General features: G+C 38.6%; 1 protein-coding gene and 1 long non-coding RNA gene across 3 annotated transcripts in view; one reads left to right on the top strand and one right to left on the bottom strand.

Annotated features, from left to right (window-relative positions):
• LOC143960587 (uncharacterized) overlaps positions 1-21,231 on the bottom strand; it is a 169,657-nt gene extending 148,426 nt beyond the window's left edge. Inside the window, exons 1-2 of one of the 2 annotated variants that reach the window (XR_013270347.1) lie at positions 20,743-21,231; positions 13,112-13,191 (exon numbers count right to left, since the gene is read on the bottom strand). Coding sequence is in view for 1 of the 2 variants with exons in the window: in XM_077469341.1 (XP_077325467.1) it covers positions 13,112-13,191; positions 13,284-13,387 (184 nt within the window). In the remaining variant the exon portion in view is untranslated. Of the gene's footprint in view, positions 1-13,111; positions 13,192-13,283; positions 14,341-20,742 lie in introns of those variants that run through there. The other variant, XM_077469341.1, reaches the window with a different exon arrangement.
• Positions 20,093-22,641, top strand: part of LOC143960588 (uncharacterized) — a 52,537-nt gene continuing 49,988 nt past the window's right edge. The window contains exon 1 of the long non-coding RNA XR_013270348.1: positions 20,093-20,568. This is a non-coding gene — a long non-coding RNA (uncharacterized LOC143960588). The remainder of the gene's footprint in view (positions 20,569-22,641) is intronic.

Genomic DNA, 22,641 nt, shown 5'->3' on the forward strand with positions numbered 1-22,641 from the left:
CTCTGTAGTAATTTATACTTTATACAGCCATTTAATGATTTTTTTTTTTTTTTTACATTCAAGCCGTGTAAGTACTTAAATTTGACTTGGTATGTATGAGCCACTGACAATCCCCTGTACAGTAGAACTCAGACTAGAAGAGGTAGAAGTAGCACAAGAAGCCAGGTAGTTGTGTTGCGGTGCTTATTTGCTAACAAAGGGCATGTTGATAGGTGGAGAGAGCAGAGAGACAGAGAGATAAGCTCATCAGTTTTCTGATTTTCATTTTATTGTTCAGTCACAAATTAGGGGAGGGACCAGACCTGTAAGTGTTACTCAATACAGAAGAGAAAAATCAGGTCTCTGGAAAGGCTGGGGAAATCTCAGGATTGGATGGACAATAAACAAATATATCCTTTGTAAAACATTCCTCAATAATTAATATGCTGTAATTGTGTACTTAGCTGTTGTGTTGGAGTCCAGCTATAATGTGGGGACTAGCATCCACTCAAATTGGGCACCACTGTAATTGGTCACAAACAGCTAAACCTATCAGCTCAGTATCAGCAAGGAGCAAGAGCAACGGGGCTGGCTTTGGTGGGGTAGGGGTGGCACTTTTCATTGACAATGATCAACTTTTTGGTTCCTTTCCTGTTCATTGCATTTTTGTCTGATGTCTATCACTTCTAAAAACAAGTCAGACATTTAAGGTGGTTGTAAACCTCAGACATGAAGTATGAACAAAACATATCCCTCTATAGTGTGTAATTGTCTCAATCCAGAGCACTAAATGTTATTTCTGGCTGCTGCCCCATTCCTCTGCTATCAGCAAGAATCACTTCTGAGACCAAGAGATAAAAAGGTGAAAGGGAGGGAGCTCTAGCACACAGCCTGCGATTGACAGCCTCAGCTCTGTTCCTGTGTGAAGGGGTGTGTCCTTTCCCTCCAATCAGCTCTCACTGAGCTCTGTAGATTGTAACTTCAGCTCCCTGGCCCCTGCTCTCGGAAAGCTCAGACAAGCTGTATACATTCTGCACTGATGTAGAGAAGAGCATACTGCAGATAAACAGGTACAACTTATGCAGGAGGATTTGTTTCATTTCTGTGTATTACCTGAGGTCATTCACTTCACTGGGTATATCTAATAGTTTACAACCACTTTAACCAATTCAGCTCCGGATCATTTGGCTGGCCCAAGACCAGAGCACTTTTTGCGATTCGGCACTGCGTCGCTTTAACTGACAATTGCGCGGTCGTGCGACGTGGCTCCCAAACAAAATTGATGTCCTTTTTTTCCCACAAATAGAGCTGTCTTTTGATGGTATTTGATCACCTCTGCGTTTTTTATTTTTTGCACTATAAACAAAAAAATTGTGTCAATTTTGAAAAAAAACTTATTTTTTTTCTTTTTGCTATAATAAATATCCCCGCAAAAAATATAAAAAAACATATTTTTGGTAAACAAAAACGCAATAATCATTTATTGATTGGTTTGCGCAAAAGTTATAGCGTCTACAAACTAGGGGATAGTTTTATGGCATTTTTATTGATAATTTATTTACATTTTTTTTTATTATTAGTAATAGCAGCGATCAGCGATTTTTATTGTGACTGCGACATTATGGTGGACACATCGGACACTTTTGGCACGATTTTGGGACCATTCACATTTATACAGCGATCAGTGCAATTAAAAATGCATTGATTATTGTGTAAATGTGACTGGCAGTGAAGGGGTTAACCACTAGGTGGTGCTGTAGGGGTGAAGTGTGTCCTAGGGAGTGATTCTAACTTGGGGGGGAGGGGCTGTTTGTGACACATCACTGATCACCGCTCCTGATTATAGGGAGCGGTGATCAGTGAGGTTGTCATTAGGCAGAACGGGGAGATGCTTGTTTTACATTAGCAACTCCCCATTCTTCCTCACCATGAGATGATCGCGGGTAACCCCCGAGGACATCGAGCCCATGGGACCCGTGATCATGGTCGGCGCATGCGCCTCCTCTTAAAGGGCCATGTACAGGTACATTAATCTGCCTCTACGTGTCCTTCTGCCTGCGTGAGGCGGTCGGGAAGCGGTTAAGGAGCTGTTTAGGACTAGAATTTTTTGGGAGCATATGATTCTAATCGCACATGTATGGCTCTAAAAAAAAAATGTATATTTGCAGTTTTCTTTTTGAAGGCCAAGAGACATACTCAGCAAAATTCTTTAGTTTTCAAGAAATACAAACACTCCTGAGCATGTGGAGAAACATGAGCTCACAGTACACCTCGGGCAGTTTCACTTTTTTTTTTTTTTTTTTTTTGCTGACTTCGAGAAATTTTCTTAACTTTCCAAGAAACCCTTTAGAAGTGAGGTGCTCCTCAGTCTGGGTGTGTTATGCTTACATCAGTTCTGCTAAGCTTGTAGAGCACAGGTAGCTGCAATGTGACTTTTATAAATGGAAAGGATTGTGTGACTTTGTACAGATCGATCACCTTCATTTAAAGCTAAATCCCAGGAAATCAGCTAAAAACACAGATGAAATAAATATATGGGAACTGTTTTACCTGCCAAAATATCTATTTCTGTCCATCCGGTTCTGAGATTTACACAGCTCTGCCATACAGCACAGCCCTGTATGGAAGCCCAGAAGAGTAAAAAGGAGAAGCAGAAGACTGACGAGCTCTGTCGATCTGCTCTCTACCCCTATCGGCATGTCTCTTGTTAGCACATGAGCACTGCAGCACCAGCTACTTGTTCTGCTTCTCCTTATCTCAGTCTGAGTTTTGCTATTCAAGAGACCGATATCAAGTCACATTCAGGTACCTAAGCTGTTTACATATAGAAGCATACTTTTTAAGCTACATGAATGAATATGGAGTTGCATTCATTTGTGTGCTATAATTAATTATATCCAGCCCAGAGGTTGTATATACAGTGGTGTGAAAAAGTGTTTGCCCCCTTCCTCATTTCCTGTTCCTTTGCATGTTTGTCACACTTAAGTGTTTCGGAACATCAAACCAATTTAAACAATAGTCAAGGACAACACAAGTAAACACAAAATGCAATTTGTAAATGAAGGAGTTTATTATTAAAGGTGAAAAAAAATCCAAACCATCATGGCCCTGTGTGAAAAAGTGATTGCCCCCCTTGTTAAAACATACTATAACTGTGGTTGTCCACACCTGAGTTCAATTTCTCTAGCCACACCCAGGCCTGATTATTGCCACACCTGTTCACAATCAAGGCATCACTTAAATAGGAGCTGCTTGACACAGTAAGGTCCACCAGAAGATCCTTAAAAGCTACACATCATGCCGAGACCCAAAGAAATTCAGGAACAATTGAGAAAGAAAGTAATTGAGATCTATCAGTCTGGAAAGGGTTATAAAGCCATTTCCAAAGCTTTGGGAATCCAGCAAACCACAGTGAGAGCCATTATCCACAAATGGCGAAGACATGGAACAGTGGTGAACCTTCCCAGGAGTGGCCGGCCGCCCAAAATTACCCCAAGAGCGCAGCGACGACTCATCCAAGAGGTCACAAAAGACCCCACAACAACGTCCAAGGAACTGCAGGCCTCACTTGCCTCAGTTAAGGTCAGCGTTCATGCCTCCACCATCAGGAAAAGACTGGGCAAAAATGGCCTGCATGGCAGAGTTCCAAGGAGAAAACCACTGCTGAGCAAAAAGAGCATCAAAGCTCGTCTCAATTTCTCCACAACACATCTTGATGATCCCCAAGACTTTTGGGACAACATTCTGTGGACCGATGAGACAAAAGTGGAACTCTTTGGAAGGTGTGTGTCCAAGTATATCTGGCGTAGAAGGAACACTGCATTTCATAAAAAGAACATTATACCAACAGTAAAATATGGTGGTGGTAGTGTGATGGTCTGGGGCTGTTTTGCTGCTTCAGGACCTGGAAGACTTGCCGTGATAAAAGGAACTATGAATTCTGCTGTCTACCAAGAGATCCTGAAGGAGAATGTCCGACCATCTGTTCGTGTACTCAAGCTGAAACGAACTTGGGTTCTGCAGCAGGACAATGATCCTAAACACACCAGCAAGTCCACCACCGAATGGCTGAAGAAAAACAAAATGAAGACTTTGGAGTGGCCTAGCCAAAGTCCTGACCTGAATCCTATTGAGATGTTGTGGTATGACCTTAAAAAGGCCGTTCATGCTCGCAAACCCTCTAATGTAACTGAATTAGGACAATTCTGCAAAGATGAGTGGGCCAAAATTCCTCCAGGACGCTGTAAAAGCCTCATTGCACATTATCGCAAATGCTTGGTTGCAGTTGTTGCTGCTAAGGGTGGCCCAACCAGTTATTAGGTTTAGGGGGCAATCACTTTTTCACACAGGGCCATGATGGTTTGGATTTTTTTTCACCTTTAATAATAAACACCTTCATTTACAAATTGCATTTTGTGTTTACTTGTGTTGTCCTTGACTATTGTTTAAATTGGATTGATGTTCCGAAACACTTAAGTGTGACAAACATGCAAAGGAACAGGAAATGAGGAAGGGGGCAAACACTTTTTCACACCACTGTATGTTCTGACTCGAGAGCAAGTGGTTATAACAGGAACATGGCTGCAGGCATGATCCTGGTATCAATTTTTACAGCTGGTGATCGGCTTTCAAGTAACAGTGATTGGAGCGGCTTCACAGCTGCCCAATCACTTTTACAGGGCTCAAAAGTGCCCCCTCTCGACAATGACTGCCAACATTCCCTGGCTCTCATTTCTATTGGGGAGTCCAGGACCGCTGCAAGTGGTGGGGTTGCCCACAGTGAAGATGGAGGAACAGCCGTTCCTCCCTCTCCTCTGTCATGATTGAAGTCGGTAGTGGCAAGGATTTCTTCACTTCTGTTTTTAGTTCTGCCAGGGAAGTATCTGATCAAACGGATCTGTGTTTAATCAGATGCTTTGCAGGGCAAAAGAGGGATCAGGGTTTAATAGACCTCTGATCGATCCATAAAGAGTTCCTGTCACTGCTCAAGCTAGCACAAGAGATGTTGCCCATCCCTTGTGATAGCAAAAATGTTAAATGACTTTTTTTTTAAATAAAATAAATAAAAATAATATATATATTTTTTTAAAAGCACCCCATTCCCCCGTGCTGGTACACAAAGGCAAACGGCACGCAGGTCCGGCACACATATGTAAACAGGGATTGCACCACTAATGTGAGGTATTGCCTTGAATACAGTGAAAGCAATAATTCTATTGGAAGAGCTCATGTCTAATGCCGCGTACACACGGGCGGACTGTATGGCGTACTTAGTCCGTCGAAACACATTTCAGCAGACAGTCCGCTCGTGTGTGGGCTTCAGCGGACTTTTTCAGCGTGCAGTCTGGCGTACTAAGAATTTCGGATTTTTCGAAATTCTGTCCGTCGTACTTTGGTTTCAGCGGACAATCCGCTCGTCAGTATGCTAGTTCGACGGACTAAGAATGGCGCATGCCCAGAAAGGATTTACACGGCGGAAGGGTGCTTTGCTGTGTATTGGACTTCCTATTTCTAGTCCCGTCGTACGTGCTGTACACGTCATCGCGCAAGCTTTCGACGGACTGTTTGTGCATCCGTGTGTGGTCAAGTCCGTTCAGTGGAAAGTATGACGGACTGTCCGTCGGATTGTATGACGGACTAAGTACGCAATACAGTCCGCTTGTGTGTACGCGGCATTACTCTAATCTGTTAACCTGTAAAAGCTTTTAAAACTTCACCTATGGACATTTTTATACTCGCTTGTCAACATTTTGGGCGCAATTTAAAATCTTGACAAATTTGGTATTTATTTACTCAGCACTCTTTTATGTTTTACCCCAAATTGGGTATTATATTGTGTTTGTGTGCACTAAAATTCACTTGTTTTTTTTTTTTCTTGAAAATTTGCATTTCATAACAGCCTCCTGAATAAGCTAAAAATTGCAACAGCCACCATTTTATTTTTACGGGCCTCTGCTTTCAGAAAATATACAGTAGTAGTAGTAACTACTTAGAATGCTGAATTTCAACATGTATGTGAAAAATTTCAAAACTGCCCTGGGCATCGGGTGATTACAAAGCCAGGATTGGCTGAAACGCGTCAGCCGAGACAATGCCTTTTAACCTGTTGTTACAATAATAAAGATTCTATAAGCGGTTTTGGAGTGACGACTTTTCTACAATTTGTATATTCCAGCACCTGGGTAGAAGTGGTGCCTGGTGTTCATGAATTTGGAATGCATGATTAGCATGAGGATCTGGTTCCTTTGTTTGCATCAATTTGTGACGTTTACTTCTTCGTAGAGTTCAGTTATATGTCAATATGCCCACAGATATGAGATGATGATCTGGCTCTTCTCAGCTGGATTGGGTGATGATCTTATATCTATGGGGTTAGGAAGAGTGTCTGCAGATATAATGTAGAGTACCTATCCCAAATGGTTTTGTTCTTCCCAAGTCAAGCTACATTTGCCCCCCCCCAACACACACTTAAACATGTGTCCTAACATAAGTCTTATGTTTTTTCATGGACAGCCTATTATCATAGAGTACATAAGGATGTATTTCCATCTACATTCAAATATGTTTTAGCACCTAAGGAACTTAATCTGAATTGTATTATGAAAATTAGAATTCAGAAAGTGTTCACTCTGCAGCTGAATCGATGTGATTTTCTAGAGATTCCAAAAATACAAACATGAAATATATTTATTGAACCTCATTTGTGTTTAGTTATCTATCTTTGATGGTTAAATAAAATGATCACAGTTTAAAAATACGACTAAAAGCTTTATATGTCTCATAAAAACACCAGTTATATTCATAATTTAGCAAATATGTTATTTTTCACTTTCAATAGCCAAACACATGGCCTGTATACACATTTCCCCTTTTTTGGTGCTCTGTTAAAAAAAGAATAAAAAAAAAAAAAAATACAATAACATATTAACCATGACACGTCTCAAACGCAGCTGTTAATTCCATGTTTGCTGCACTTCATAAAGACCTGCTAGCTGTGTTGATGTGCATAAAACATTAGCATATTGAAATGGGCATCGACGAGATAGATAAATAAGACCTGGCAGAGCTGCATCTGCAATCACAGCAAAAAGAAATTCTCTCTAGCTGTACCCAGCGGCATCATGCAGAGGCATTAGCTGCAGTGGGCATACAGCATAATGGCGCCAGTGTGCTCCCTCCATGCTATGCTGCTGACCTTTCCTAAACTGTGCTCTTCTAAGATTGTCCTACCCGTGCTCCTGTGCCAAGCATTGTCAGGTACACTCTGGTACAATGTCAATCAATGTCTGACATTCTCTCCATTTTTTAAACCATCTGCTCTCATATTGAATGTCACCTTTTTTGACTTTCAAGCAGGATTATGTCCTCCAAAATCCGGACTATACAATACAATGCATCTGGATCCTTAGTGAGTCTCACCTTAGTCCTGTGCAAAGTGCCAATCCCAGGGACACGTACTGATTCAGACAGACAGGGTAGGAGACATGCAGTCCACAGGTTCATAGCACTGCAGTCATTAATTAACATACGCCTTGTTCTTGTTTTTTTTCTTAGTTCTGGCTGGCTAATGAGGGCATGCAGTCTAAAGGCACCTATAGATGTATTGACAGCTATAGCTAGTTTCTTCATCTACATCCATCCTTTTTTTTTCTTATTAACCATTGGCTAGATTCCCTAGGGGTTCAAGGTGGAGGCAGGTATATTTTGACTGTTGTTTCTTCCCATATCCATACACTTCTATATCCGTGCTTGGGTGATCTAAGCCTGCGTGTTAATCTTAATATTGTGTAAAAGACAGATCTCTTAGTAATTTGGATATGTCATATCAATGGACAGATATCTCACTGAGAAAGGCAGGAGGCAATATATATATGCCCCTCCTTTCTTGCGTAACCTGCATACATGGACCTGTTGCAGCCTTCTATCCTAACTCGGATGGCAACTCAAGGCAGCACACAATGAGGCTGGGTCTATTCTTTTTCGCCATCAAAAAATGAAATGCTCAGCCATACAACACCATACAAATACTAAAGCCGAAATTCTGTTTGTGCAATAAATAGTGCCTTCGAAAATTTGAAGCACGTGTATGAACCACCAAGTGATGCAAGAACCCCTACATGGTTTGATCACCGTTAAAATCTGGCATGTTGCTTTGAGATATCTAGTTGTATGTCTAATCTAAGGCAGGCTAATATTAATATATCACCCAATCCATTGAAGGATCATGTGCAGGAAAAGCATGTAACATGGTGCAACCAAGAGAATATAGATCAGTCTTTTTACTGTACGCACATGCTCTCCTTTTCTTGGCTAACCTGACCACATGGAATGACTGTCGCAGCAGATAGTGCTGCCTGGCGATAGCTTGTGGGATAGCCAGGTTCTGTAACCAGCCATGAGTGCTACTGGTCCATGGTAGGCCTACTCTTTGAGGCAAGGCCATGCCTAGATGACCCACCAAGATCAAGGTCGTGAGAAGTTGGCAGTGCCCGTTTCAGCGTGCGGTTAGTATAATTATAGTGATTAAACCTGTACGGGCTAGATTAACAAATCCTAATCTTAGCGTTTTAGTAAAGCATTTTGCAAGTTAAGAGGATGTTGAGTGATCACATTCTGTAATACACAACCAACGGACCATTCTACCAGTTAATGATCTACAGGTAGTGTTGCATATTGTAATATTTTACTGGACATTGCATTGTATTCCCCTACACTACTTGTCTACAAGGGAGAACACTTAATCACCTCTTTATAATATATGCATTCAGCGATACAACAGAGGTAAGTTCATTTTATTGTTATAATATTGTATCAAACTAAATAAAAGATCATGCAAAAAGACTCTGACTCTGGTTTCTATTCCTTAATATATTACTAAAAAGTACAACATCGAGTGAATAAAAGGGATATATATAATTCTGTGTTCTAACCTTCAGTGTATAGATATGTATGATTGACCATTTATACTGAGCCCTGTACTGTATACTGTATGGGGTGCATTGCCAAATATTATTCAGTGTTGTGCTTAAAAAAATTCTGTTTCCTCGTCCAGTGGCACAAAGGGTTAACAACGGACTCATTTCAACTGCTAAATTATGGAAAATGTTGACAGCCACTTCATAAGTGTTATTGTGGCACACATACACCCACATTTATGGAAAATTTAATTTGTACAGGTGATTCAGTCTTGTAATTTTATATATATATCTATATGTGCGTGTGTGTATACGGTATACATATGTGTGTGTATATAGTTAGCCGCAGGCCCACACACATGTATATCTATCTATCTATCGATCTATCTATCTATATAGATATAAATATATATAAATATATATATATATATATATATATATATATATATATATATATATATATATGTGTGTGTGTGTGTCCAGCACAATATATACACACACGTACACATTTTTACATTTTTTTTTTTATTACACTTCAGGACAAGTAACCAGTCTCAGATTCATGCATGACGTCTCTTCCCTCATTAGACTGGTTCTTCCAAGAAAAAAAAAATACTGGATATTATTGTTCCTTGACAATTTTACATAACTGGGTTAATCCACAGTAGAAACTATGCTTTGTGTGAGAATATGTTCATTAAATATACCATATGTTATAATATTTATCACCATGACCACAGTTCTACGGTACACACACTGACACACATGCATATAGACAAAATACATATATATACAGTATACACACACACACACACATTTCAGAAGCTGACACTTCTGCTTTGACTTAACAAGTGCTTGCATTCTGTACAGTGATTACAAATTCTTGTTTCAAATTCTTTGTATTACAAAGGATCCGAAAACAATCAAGGCCTTTCCAAGCCCAACAGCTGTTCCTATAAATGTTATTAAATCAAATAAATGAGAATAAAATGTACTTTCATTTTGTTTTCAAGCTGCATTAGCGTACATGCTTAAGACGAATGCCCAAGCCACCACAAGGTCCCTGTCTATTTCTCTATCTTGGATGAAATGTAGATCAAATCTGTTTTTAATGTTACCTGGCCTACTTAACAAATGATCAAGAATTGCGGGTAAATTATTTCAAACTGAGGACATTTTCTTTCTTTTTTTTTCTCTTCTATGACTGAAATTTACATTATATCCTCACAATATAAACGTTGGCATTTTCACACCCTTCGTGAATAGGAGATGGTTGTGGATTTGCATGCAAGCTTGAAAATAAATATCTGCAGGTCTGGGGGTGACACATCAATTTTTGAAACAAACATGGCTGACGAACAAAACAAATGTGGTGGGTGTTTCACACCTCAAAATTATCCTTAACGATTGTCAACGATTCCAATTCTTTAAATGCATTTAGAGATGTATTTTTATTTTATGTGTTCCTGATCTCCTTTAGGTAGCCAAAAATACATGTTATTAAGGTTAAGAGAGCAAAAAATTTGATTAAAGCTACAAACAATGTAAAGAGGGTAAAGATATAATATTTGTGTGAAAGTGGGAATGCGAACAATGTGGTTATACAGTTTAGCAAAAATAATGAAAATAAACTAAAACCCCCCCAAAAAAAACGTGAAGCAAAGGACTTGGATGCAATCCAATCCGTTTTTATGTGGCCTGTCTTTCAAATTATTCTTTTATTATTCTGTTACAAAGATCTAATGCAGAGGTTTTCAGCTTGGGTCTACTTGCTGCATTCAGGCTGCAGTTTATAATATATGTGTGTAAATAAATATAAATATATATATATATATATATATATATATATATATATATATATATATATATATTTTTTTTTTATGTGGACATGCAACAATAAGAAAGGACCGGACGGTATTCCTGTTCAGGAAAGTATAGTCGCCATTATCACTTTACTTTACCGCCACTATAGCATTTATGCCATCTTAAAAAATGGAGGACAGTTGGAGAAAAAATGTAGTTACAATGATAGCAATACACACGTCACCTTCCTGAATTTTTTAATAATTTATTCAGCTTTGTCCGGTTATAGGTCCGAAGTTCCATTTGCTTAGCGGCAAAGATTTGCGAGTCGGTATCAAATAATAGTGTATAAATAAATATGCAAAAATAAAAATGATAACTGAAATATGGCAGTCAAAGGACTGGTAAATGTGAAGGCTTCGGGGCAGAGGAGGCCTACCCTATCTTGTTTTTTAATTTTAAATTTTTTTTTATTTAAACTTGAAGAAAAAAATCGAACGTGCATTAAAATTTACGGCAAAAGTAATTCTCTATGTTCAGCCCTTCACTGAGCTTTTCAATGGCAAATATTGCTTTCTCTCCCCTCACTCATTTATAATAAATGAGAGGAAAGGATTCTTAATAATCGGACAACACAGCAGATTGTCCTTCCAGTTGTTTGCTAAAATATTAACATATTCTGCAAATTTATAAAAAGAATGATATTAGATATTACCCTTTAGCAACCTATATTTTCAGAAAGGTACATTTAATTTCTCCTAGCAAGAAAACGTTCCCACTACTAAGCAAGGCCTACATGCCCAAATGACATGTCTAATTAAGCGTTCCAATTTTCAAAACCAGATTTGACACATATTTAATTTTTCCATCATATTTACTTACATATTAGTCACCATTTTATTAGTAATAAGAACGTAGTTTAGTCAAATTGCTGCAGGTTTCTTTTCTCTGCACTTGGGAGTCGTAAATGTTGCAAAGAACCATATAGGAATAGTGTTGGGCTTATATTTATGCCTTTGGTTGTATCTACGGAATAATTTCTTATGCAAAGTGACAAATTATCTTATGCAGTATTTACTAATGATTACTGCATGCAATACAATGTAACATACCTTCTAATATGCAAGTTTCACTCATAAATCTATTGTAACTACCAGTGCCGTGCCCTAATATCTGGGTATTTCACGTATGTAATATGCCATCGTATTTTTTGGCGCCAAGGTAGCTACATGAAATACATTATGTTACCTGTAGGTGATTAGAATTTTTTTAACTGCCTATAGCATAACCCTTGAAAGAAAGAAATGTTATCCCTCCCTAATAATAATGACTATATCCTATAGTCAGCAATGAAAATGAAAAATAAAAGTCAAAATAATGAAATGTATGTGTTGTAGAAGTTTAAAGATTGTTTGCACTGAATAAAACTGAGAAATAACCCATAAAAGAGCAAAATATGCAACTTCGACCTTCGTCTGATTATGATTATATAAAAGAGTTGACAAACTGACGCTACACCTATCAATATATGTAACGAGAAAATAATATACAGTGCAGATATGTATATATATATATATATATATATATATATATATATATATATATATATATGTATATACATATACATACATACACACTAACGCATGGTAATGACTTCTAAATACATAATACAATACTTCATATAATTTCTCAAATTCCATTATCAATAAAAAGGCAAAGGACCATACAACAAATTGATAGGTTGGAAAAAACCCTCTTAAATTAAATTATAATAATATCCCATATAATGCCAACCAGTATACAAAATGTACAGCCAAATGCAAACAAAAACAGTATACACTTTATGCAATGGAAGGTTGCAGTGCAATTCAATTCACGACCGACCACAGTCGTCCTAATAATCGATCAATACACTTGATAATAAATTCATTTCTACCATACGAGCAGACCATGAATCAGACAATAAAATAGGTATAGTAAAAAAAATATATATCTGAATTTCCCCGTGAAATATTTTTGAAAGTATCCCAAATCTTACAAACAAGCAGAATGGTTGAGAGATTATTAAACACTTTGTTTGACCAATATCATCAAGGCTGCAGATTTCATTAAATAAGAAAAAATAGCTGGTCACGGTGCTAAAAAAATAATAAAAAATAAAATAAAAAATTATATATATATATATATATATATATATATATATATATATATATATATATATATATATATATATATATATATATATATAGTCAGTAACCAAGAGCAGAACATAAAGCAGGCCATTAAGCTGCCGTTACATTTAAAATAGAACGTCCTAGTCTGAGCTGAACATATAACAGACGATTGATAAATAAAAACTTGATTAGCTGATACAAATATTACATGCAGCATCTGAACTTATTAAAGGGTCTTACCCGTCGTCAATGGATGGGGGTAGGTTTTCATGCACCGGTGGAAAAGGCACGAGCCCCTAAAGCATTCACCTTGCAGCCTCCTGTGAAAAGCAGACAAGAGGAGTCTGAGAGCTCAGTTTCTTGGTTTGTGCAAGTGCTTGCAGGCCTGTGAGAGCTAGAAGGCGGTCCTTACCTAACAACTAGCTTGAGATTCTCGGCAGCGTGCGTTCCCCCTGCCACCACTACCCCTTGGCTACCAGCACCCAGCAACGACAGAAGGCTAAGAGGGGCTGGCATGAAAGGCAAAAAAAAAAAGAGACAGGGAAGAAGGGAGGGAAAAACAGAGAAGCGTGTTAAGCTTGTCTGGCAGTTAACAAGTCTTGAATGAAGAATGTTACCAAACAGACAAACAGCATATAGGGTGCATGCTAATGGTCTTACTTCACTACTTAATTATGAATAATTCAGCAGGCAAAAAAAACTCCCGCCCCCTTTAAAACAAATGGCCATTGCTACATCTGTAGAGACATGAAAATTAAACTGCAGTAAAGAAAAAAAAAAAAGAAAGAAAAAAAAATATTAATACATATATGTATATATATATATATATATATATATATATATATATATATGTATCTAGGCACTTTGGCAGTTACTTGCGCCAACTCGTGCCATTTTGCATGTATACAGTTACAGTGAAAAAAAAAAGATCGCTGTATACTGCCATATTCCATCTTTGCCGCCTATTTTTTTTTTTCTTTTGTCATTTCAGCTGGCACCTGTCCCAGCCAGTGCATTGCTATGCACACCCAAATGCCTCGCAATCCCCCCCAAAAAAAAAAATTGCTGAGAAAAAAAGAATGAAGCAAAGATGCAGAAAAAAAAAGAAAAAACAGTATTCCCTTTTGTATCCACTGTCAGATTAAAAGAGGAAATAGAACTATCCATCCTTTAAGTCAGGTGGTCTTAGTCCGCGGCTGGTAAAAAAATAAAAACACGGAAAAGGGCGGCTTGTATACTTGACGGGCAAGCGCGTCACAATTAGCGAAAAAAAAGTGGGGAGTGGGGAAGCCATATTCCTTAAAGACGGCGAGCTGGCACGGCTTGGCTCATTGTTACGCCGAAGGAAAAATAAAAATCAATTTCGGTTAGAAATAGAGGGGTGCAAAAAATCTTTGGTGTACAAATCAAGAAGGCTGCAGGAAAAAAAAAAAAAATTAAAGCTGTAAATAGCTGAAGGGGGGGGGGGGGGGGAGGGTTAGTAGTGAGCAGAAGGAAAGATAGAGGGGGAAAAAAAAAAGCAGAGGGTTAAAATAAAAAGCAGGGAGGAAAAAAAATGAAAAAATGATCCTATTTGCTGCAACAGAAAAAGTTGTGCCCTGGCACAAGCCATTTGAAGAGGAGGCCCTTGCAGTAGGAATGCAATCAGGAGCAGTAGCTATTTGCAAACTCCCATCTCCCCCTTGTGAGCAGCTAGAGCAGTCTGTCTCAAAAAGAGGAGGCGTACGTTAGCTAGCGAAAGAGATGGGTTAGAGCTGATGATGAAACGGAGGCATGGCCCTGCGTGAGCAAGCTAGTTGTTAACACACGTACCCTCACACAAACACATACTGCATGAATCTAGACATCAGCTGAACCCTCCCTTTCCCTACTGTAGCATCTGCTTTGACATTTCAGTCACATACAGTAAGCAAGAGCATGTGTGGATATTCTTTTTTTTTTTTTTTTAACTGTTCATACAAAAAGAAAGGGAAAAAAATGTCAAATGACTTTAGAAACCTTGTAAATTTGCATGCTGCAACATAAAAAAAAAACAACAATGACAATGTGATATTTTCAGGTCGCATTACCAAGCAGGCCACAAATCTTCACTCAAAAAAATAAAATAAAATAAAATAAAATAAAGTGTAAACAGCCACCTCAATTCTACAATCATGTGGAAAATATAATATATATATATATATATATATATATATATATATATATATATACACACATATATATACATATATATATATATATATATATATACATATATATATATATATTTTTTCAATAAAAGTAAAAGACGACCTTGTTTGAATGGGGGGGGGGGGGGGGAGATAGATGGGTACAAATATTTTAATCAATATATAAATACAATTTTTGTTTTTGCTTTTTTTATGTTTATATATTGCACAGATTTCCTATATCTGGATATATAAGTATTTATTTTCATGGACCCTTTACATGAGGATTGACCGTTAATATCCTGCGTTGAGAAAAGTTTGATACATTTTTGCATCAAGTGGGGGTATCCAAAATACTCACTCCATAACGGCAAGGTACTGTTGAAGCCAAGATATACATCAATGCAGGGGAGTCCATGTAAGTTTTATCATAAACAGGTACGCTTTACCAATGCAGTCTTCTTCCGATTGGGAAATCTTGCTGCTAAACAAGAGGGTGCAAAGGCCTAGTGCATTACCCAATAAAAAGCTTTTATCAGGTAATGCAGTAGGCCTTTGCACCCTCTAATTATTTATTTATTACAGGTACTTATATAGCGCCACCAATTTATTCAGCGCTTTACATAACCTTGTACATTCACATCACTCCCTGCCCCCAAGGAGCCTACAATTAAGGTCCCTAACTCACATTCATACATACACATCGTAGGGCCAATTTAGACAGGAGCCAATTAAAGTGATCCTAAAGTATTGTTTTTTCTTTTTTTGGTTTAACCACATGCTGACCACCCACCGCAGATGTGCTGCGGCAAGGTGGCTCGGCCATGCAAATTGCCGTACCGGTACGGCGCTTCATGCACTAGAACAGAACAGGGGTCTGCCGAAAGTAAACAAGCAAGGAAGGCGGATCTGTGTGTTTCCTCAGTCACACAGTCCTCCATACTGTTAGACCCCTTTCACACCACACCGCCCATAGCGTGAGCGGTAAAACGCCGCTAATTTTAGCAGCGTTTTACCGCAGGATTTGCGGCGCATTTCGGCCGCTAGCGGGGCGCTTTTACCCCCCGCTAGTGGCCGAGAAAGGGTTAAAACCACCGGCAATACGTCGCAATAGCGGCGTTTTGCCGGCGGTATTACAGCGCAGCGCTGAAAGGGGTCTTAGAAAACACAAGCAGGGAACACATTTAACCCCTTGATGTAAACCCCTTCCCTGCCAGTGTCATTAGTACAACATCAGTGCATATTTTGAGCACTGATCACTGTAATAATGTAAGTGGTTCCCAAAAAAGTGTGAAACATGTCAGTTAGGTGTCCAATTAGTCCGCCGTAATGCCGCAGTCCCGTTAAAAATCACTGGTCGCCGCTATTACTAGTAAAAAAATAAAATAAATAAAAATTCTCTAACTTCTGTGCAAACTAATCAACATACGCTTATTCGGATTTTTTTTTTTAACAAAAATATGTAGAAGAATACATATTGGCCTAAACTGATGAATAAATTAGTTTTTTTTTATATATATATATATTTTTGGATATGTATCAAAGCAGAAAATAAAAAATATTGTTTTTTTCTTCCAAAATTGGCGGTCTTTTTTGTTTATAGCGCAAAAAATAAAAACTGCAGAGGTGATTAAATACCACCAAAAGAAAGCTCTATTTGTGGAAAAAAAGAACGTCCACTTTGTTTGGGTGAGACCGTGCAATTGTCAGTTAAAGTAACGCAATGCTGTATCTCAAAAAATGGCCTGGTCATTAAGGGGGTGAATCCTTCCGGGACTGAAGTGGTTAAAAATAACAAACATATACTTACCTGCTCTGCGCAGTGATTTTGCACTGAGTAGCCCAGATCCTCCTCTTCTTGGGTCCCTCACCGGCGCTCCTGGCCCCTCCCTACTGCCGAGTGCCCCCACGGCAAGCAACTTGCTATGGGGGCACTTGAGCTGTGTCCATTCAGACACAGAGGCACAGCTCGACCCTGCCCCCCTCTCCTCATTGACTCACTGTATTTGATTGACAGCCAATGGCGCCTGCTGTGTGTCTCAGCTAATTAGGAGGGGGAGTCCCGGACAGCCGAGACTCTCTCGCAAGATTGGTGGATCGAGATGGGGCTCAGGTAATTATTAGGGACGCTGCTGCTGCACACATACATTCTATGCATTAAGATAAAAAACCTTTTGTCTTTATAACCACTTTAAGGCCGGCAATATACGATTTGAACTCTTAATGGGCAGGCTGAATGTACCAAGTTGATCGAACAATCAACTTGGGTGCAACCAGCCTGCCACATTCACTTCCGATTATCGCAAGTGGCTGCAATATTCACTGTCTTTACCTCGAGATGACAATGATTGATTCCCTTGTCAGCACTGCCTGTGTTAATGGGGGAATCGTGGTTGCAGGAAAGAAATTTGTACCGTGCATGGCCGGTGTAACCTACCAGCATGTCTTCGGCGTATGGGAAGAAACCCATGCAGGCAAAGGGAGAACAGGCAACCTCCAGACAGATAATCCTCTTGTTTTTACTTTGTCAGATGAGGGTATGTTAATAATTTTGTTACTGACAAGGATGTTGATTCTCTCACCTGCAACCCCCACTCTATAAGCTAATTGTGAGTGAAACGCGTTAGCACAGAGTTCAAAACTGGGCTGCACTAGACTGTAACAATAAAACTACTATGGTGGCTTTAATTCCGGAGTGCGGCTACTACATTTCTATGTGAAAAAGCATCTGAACACGGTTAGTTATTCAAAGTGAACGGCAATTTGTTTTTCACATGAATGGAGAACTGAAGTGACTATTCACACCATTTTTTGAAGGGTCTCGACTTCTTTAGTGAATCAATCTCTTCATCACTCACGTCCCCTTGGATTATTTAAATAATAGCCATATTCTATGTGAACCTAAGGCGTTAGAGGAATGAGAGGTTAACTTAATGGGACCTCATGGTTGAATCCGCAACACCAATATCTGCCCAGTAGGATATCTGTTTTATTGCATAGCAATACATAGGGATTGCATTTCAAAAAAGGTTAGTGACACACTCACGATATTTGCCCACAAAAAGTCCATTGTGTTAGTTTGTTGCATTTCTTGATGTTCTATATATCATTTTGTGAGGTCCAACATAAGGAGGTTGGAACCCATCAAAGACATAAATTTCTACCTAGTATTTTTACAAGACTCCCCAGAGTTGATTTACTAAAGGAGTAGAGTTTCATGTTAATGAAGACCATGAAATTGCTGTCAATTTTAATACTCAAGCATGAGTATAAATATATTAATATTGCTTGCACATGATTGCATGGCTGAACTAACCATGCATCACCTTATTCACTAAGTTAGTGACCACTAACTACTTCATTATTAAATGAACTATACTAGGTGCATTCTCTAATGGGACACAATACGGGCAACTTACAGTGGACAGGTGATTTTTCTTTGTACCATTTTGTTTTGACATTGTGGCTTCCAATACTGCCTAAAAGAATGTATAGATCCCTAATATTGGTAGGGAGATACTTCTGATGTAGGGCCATGCTGCCACAAAACTGTCCAATGAAAGCATCTGAAAAACCACTAGCAAAAGTGTGCCCATTTACTGAACAGTGGTAATATAGGGTGGGCAAAATAAATGTCTAAGGAGCATTCTGAGTTTTATAGTCCTATAAAAGGGGTTGCATTGCATTGGTCATTCCACCGGGTAGTGTGTTCGAAGCAGTGCGTGTCTATCAGTGGAGGATTAAGAGGGGGGCATAAATGTTGCAACAGATTGCAGACCCAAAAGGTTGAGAGGTCATACTTTGTGATGTTGGTCAGTCCTGTAATTATACTGTACTGTGTAATCCAAAAATAGAAAATATGTTTATTTTTAGTATTATCACTATAGGTAGTGTACGTGCTGGCGTGTGCATGTTTCTACTAATATACTGCAACTCTTTTACCCCACTTCCTTGCAAATTTTGCAGGTTATCCCTAACATGTGGGCCTAGCAGTAAAGCTAATTTTGGCCTGAGCTTTGAGCAGGTGACACATAAAACAACCTCTATGTGCACAAATTTGCAATGTAAGGGAGCGTGATCTGCGTGCATTATACCTACAAAAATGGGCGCAACATACTAAAAAACATTTTTTTACATTGTTTTAATCAGCTACGTATGTATTAAAAAAATATATATTTTATATGTACTTGGCATATGCCCATGCAATTATAAGTTTACCCTGGCATTCTGTGTAGCTATATGCTCTCACCCTGTTAACACCCAGCCAGCAAGTAGATCCCCTATTCTGCTCCGATTTGAGTGGGTGCCCTGCTCCCCCCCACCCTCCTCTCCCCTCTCCCACAGTAACTCCCCTGCCTTCACTTTAAAACCATCTGCAAAATCTGAAGTAAAGCTGCCCGGCCCTTTTTCTAGCTATGATCTTGGCACCGAGTCAAAAGCTGATAAGCACTTGGGCGACACAGCTCCACTGCTGGGCTAAAAAAAAAAAAGAAAGAGAGAGAGAGCGAGGGGAAAAAAAGAAAACCAGCTGCCATGATTGCAGTTTGATTGAGTGTGCCTACATTGAAAAAAAAAAAGGGGGAAGAAAAAAAAAAAAATCAGACTGCAAAGAAAGACAAGGCATGCCAGAGGATTGTGCAGAAGATCCACCACGCTAGAGGAAGACGACAAGTCTGCCCTCCATTTTCTCTCTTCTTTACTGCCGAACTGCTAAAGCAGCTTCTTGTAGCACTCCCTCCCCCTGCATAACCCAAAGCAAAGCTGCAGGAATCATGCCAAGTGTCACGTTGCTGGTTACCCAGTACGCCTTTTTTTTTCCCCCACTTTTTTTTTTTTTTTTTTTAACAAACGTCCTTTCCATACCTCAATTTGCGAAAAAAAAAGTCAGTAAGATAGTACTATTTAAAAAGAAAGAATCCTTACAGTTCTAGAAAACAGCTGAGAGGCGACTAATTCCCGCCGACAGCAGATATTAAAAAATAAAAACCTGTTCCTTAACCCTTCACAGGCATGAACGGGCTGCAGAGCTAAAGGAAAAAACACACACACACACACACACACATTGGTAGGCCCCCTCCTGCAGCAAAAAAAGACGCTACGTTTTCTCAGGCAGAGATGTGCGGATTGAGTGAGAGAAAAAGAAAGCGCGAGTGTATGGTATTTTTTTTTTTCTTTCCAAAGACCAACATTTGGCTTTTTCCATTTGTGGCAGATCTCTGTACGCCTATTGTAAGCAGAACATCCTGCCTCTTTTGGCATGGTTTCCAAAGGCTGCTCAACTAAGTTCAGTAGAACAAACTTTTTTTTTCTCTCTCTCTGCTGAAGAAGGAAGACAAAAAAAAAATCCTGCAAGCTATTCCTCACGTTTCTTGCTTTCTTTTCTGATTTTTCTTTTCTTTTTTTTTTTCAGAGTTCTTTACTTTTGTTTGAATATTATTTTATTTTATTTTTTTTATTTGATGACATCGAGGAGTTAAAGCAAAACCTTAACCGCTCAAATCCTCAGAAGGGAAAAACTCAAAAACTAAGGTGGGGGTCTTTTTTTATGTTTGAAAAAATAAAATAATCAGTTTGTTCATACGAACTGCGGTAACTTAATTTAGCCTAGTCTTGCGATTTGCTTTTGTTAAACCTGATCCTAGCGGCTTCCAGATTGCACCTCTAGCGTTTAGGCTTCATAGCTCCCCACCCCGTCTCACTAACCTGTATCCCCTTTTTTTTCCTATTCATCCTAATGAAAACATCCGCCGGGCTCTTCCTTTCCTTCGTTACAGTGAGCTGTTTGCATTCTCGATGGTACAAGCCAAAAAAGCAAAAGGGAAAAAGGGGGGAGGACGGGGAGGTGTGTGTGTGTGTGTGTGTGTGTGTGTGTGTGTGTGTGTGTGTGTGTGTGGGGGGGGGGTTAGACCTCGGCCGGCTATTTCTCTCATAGCAACAGTACTTGTTGGTACGCCTAGCTTTGGCATACATCAACATTTATACCCGGCCAAGTATCCTGTTGCGTCACCTCTCGCCATTCCTCTCAACCAATTGAATCCTCTCTGCTTTCATACAAAAAAAAAAAAAAATATATACTTTTAACTTCATTGGTATATTTGAAGGAGGGAAAAAAATAGAGAGGGGGGGGGGCAGTGAGGAAGAAACACATTATTAAACATGCACAGGCTCGATTTTAAAACTTTACAGGCCTTGTAGTCATGCCCTCGTACAGTACAGAGAAGATGGGTTTGGAGGGTCAATTAATTGGGGTTTGGCGGTGGGGGAAGGGGTTAATAGGTATTATATAAAGACTTTTGTAAAATGCACAAAAATAACCTGTTTTAAAGGGTGTACACCTTTATTTGCAGCTAACATGTGTATGTACATGTGCATAGTGTGAGTATATATCCATATATATATATATATATATATATATATATATATATATATATATATATACACACACATATATTAGAATTAAAATTGATAAAAGGAACCTATCTTCACTCTTTATAAGGATGCACACATCAGCTGCTTAAGTTTTGTGTGTGTAGATATATATATAGATATATATCTCTATCTATCTATCTATCTATCTATCTATCTATCTATCTATCTATCTATCTATATATATATATATATATATATATATATATATATATATATATATATATTATTATTATTATTATAATACACAATTTATATAGCGCCAACAGTTTACGCAGCGCTTAACAATGTATGGGGGAGGGGGACAATACAATTACAGTACATTTTAATACAAAAGGTACAGGAGGGCCCTGCTCATAGAGCTTACATTCTAAAGGGAGGGGGTGGTGGTACAAGAGGTAATAGCTACAGAGAATGATTTGATGGGGCTGATCGATCTATCTATCTATCTATAGATAGATATATATCTGTAATGAATAAATATAGACATAGTGATAGACAGAGGGGTAAATAGGCTAGCTCTTTATAAACATCTCTCTATCTATCTATCTATCTATTTATCACACATATAGACACACAAATACATAGAGAGGTATTTCCGAGCTTTTTGGTAGTATTGATAGATTTCTAGATTTTCTAGTACTGATAGCAGATCTTCATGTCAAAACTCATGAGCAAACTGATTTCAAACACGTCTCTTGAAACCGTCGATTAGCCATTTCAGCAATTAAGCTTCGCAGCGTTTGCTTTTTTTCATTTCACCTTAACTACACCCAGTGACGCGCACGTCATATTTTAGAATTTGTTGGATTAAAAAGAAAAAAGAAAAATTACATCCTTACACTCTATATCCTAGGCACAAGATATGTGCCAACAGCCCAAAGGAAAACACATTGCCTGTGTATGACTATATTCATGAAATAAGTGACAGTCGGACACAAGGTAACAGAAGGGGGCGAAAAATAATAAAATTCAGCAGAAAAATGCTAAACAGAGTTTGACATCCTAAAAATAGGTTCATTCCCTCGTGGGCAGGATGTGGGGGACTCAGAAAGCAAGATTTAGAAAATAACTTGCTGTGTTCGCCTTACTCTAATCAAAAGCTCTTCCAAATCGTCCATTTACCCTTAAAATTCTTAGGTGCTTATTTTTTTTTTTTTTTTTTACAAGCAAGCA

This window comes from Lithobates pipiens, unplaced genomic scaffold, assembly GCF_037356315.1.
Source record: "Lithobates pipiens isolate NorthernLeopardFrog02 unplaced genomic scaffold, aLitPip1_a1.2 Scaffold_8, whole genome shotgun sequence".
Lineage (NCBI taxonomy): Eukaryota > Metazoa > Chordata > Amphibia > Anura > Ranidae > Lithobates > Lithobates pipiens.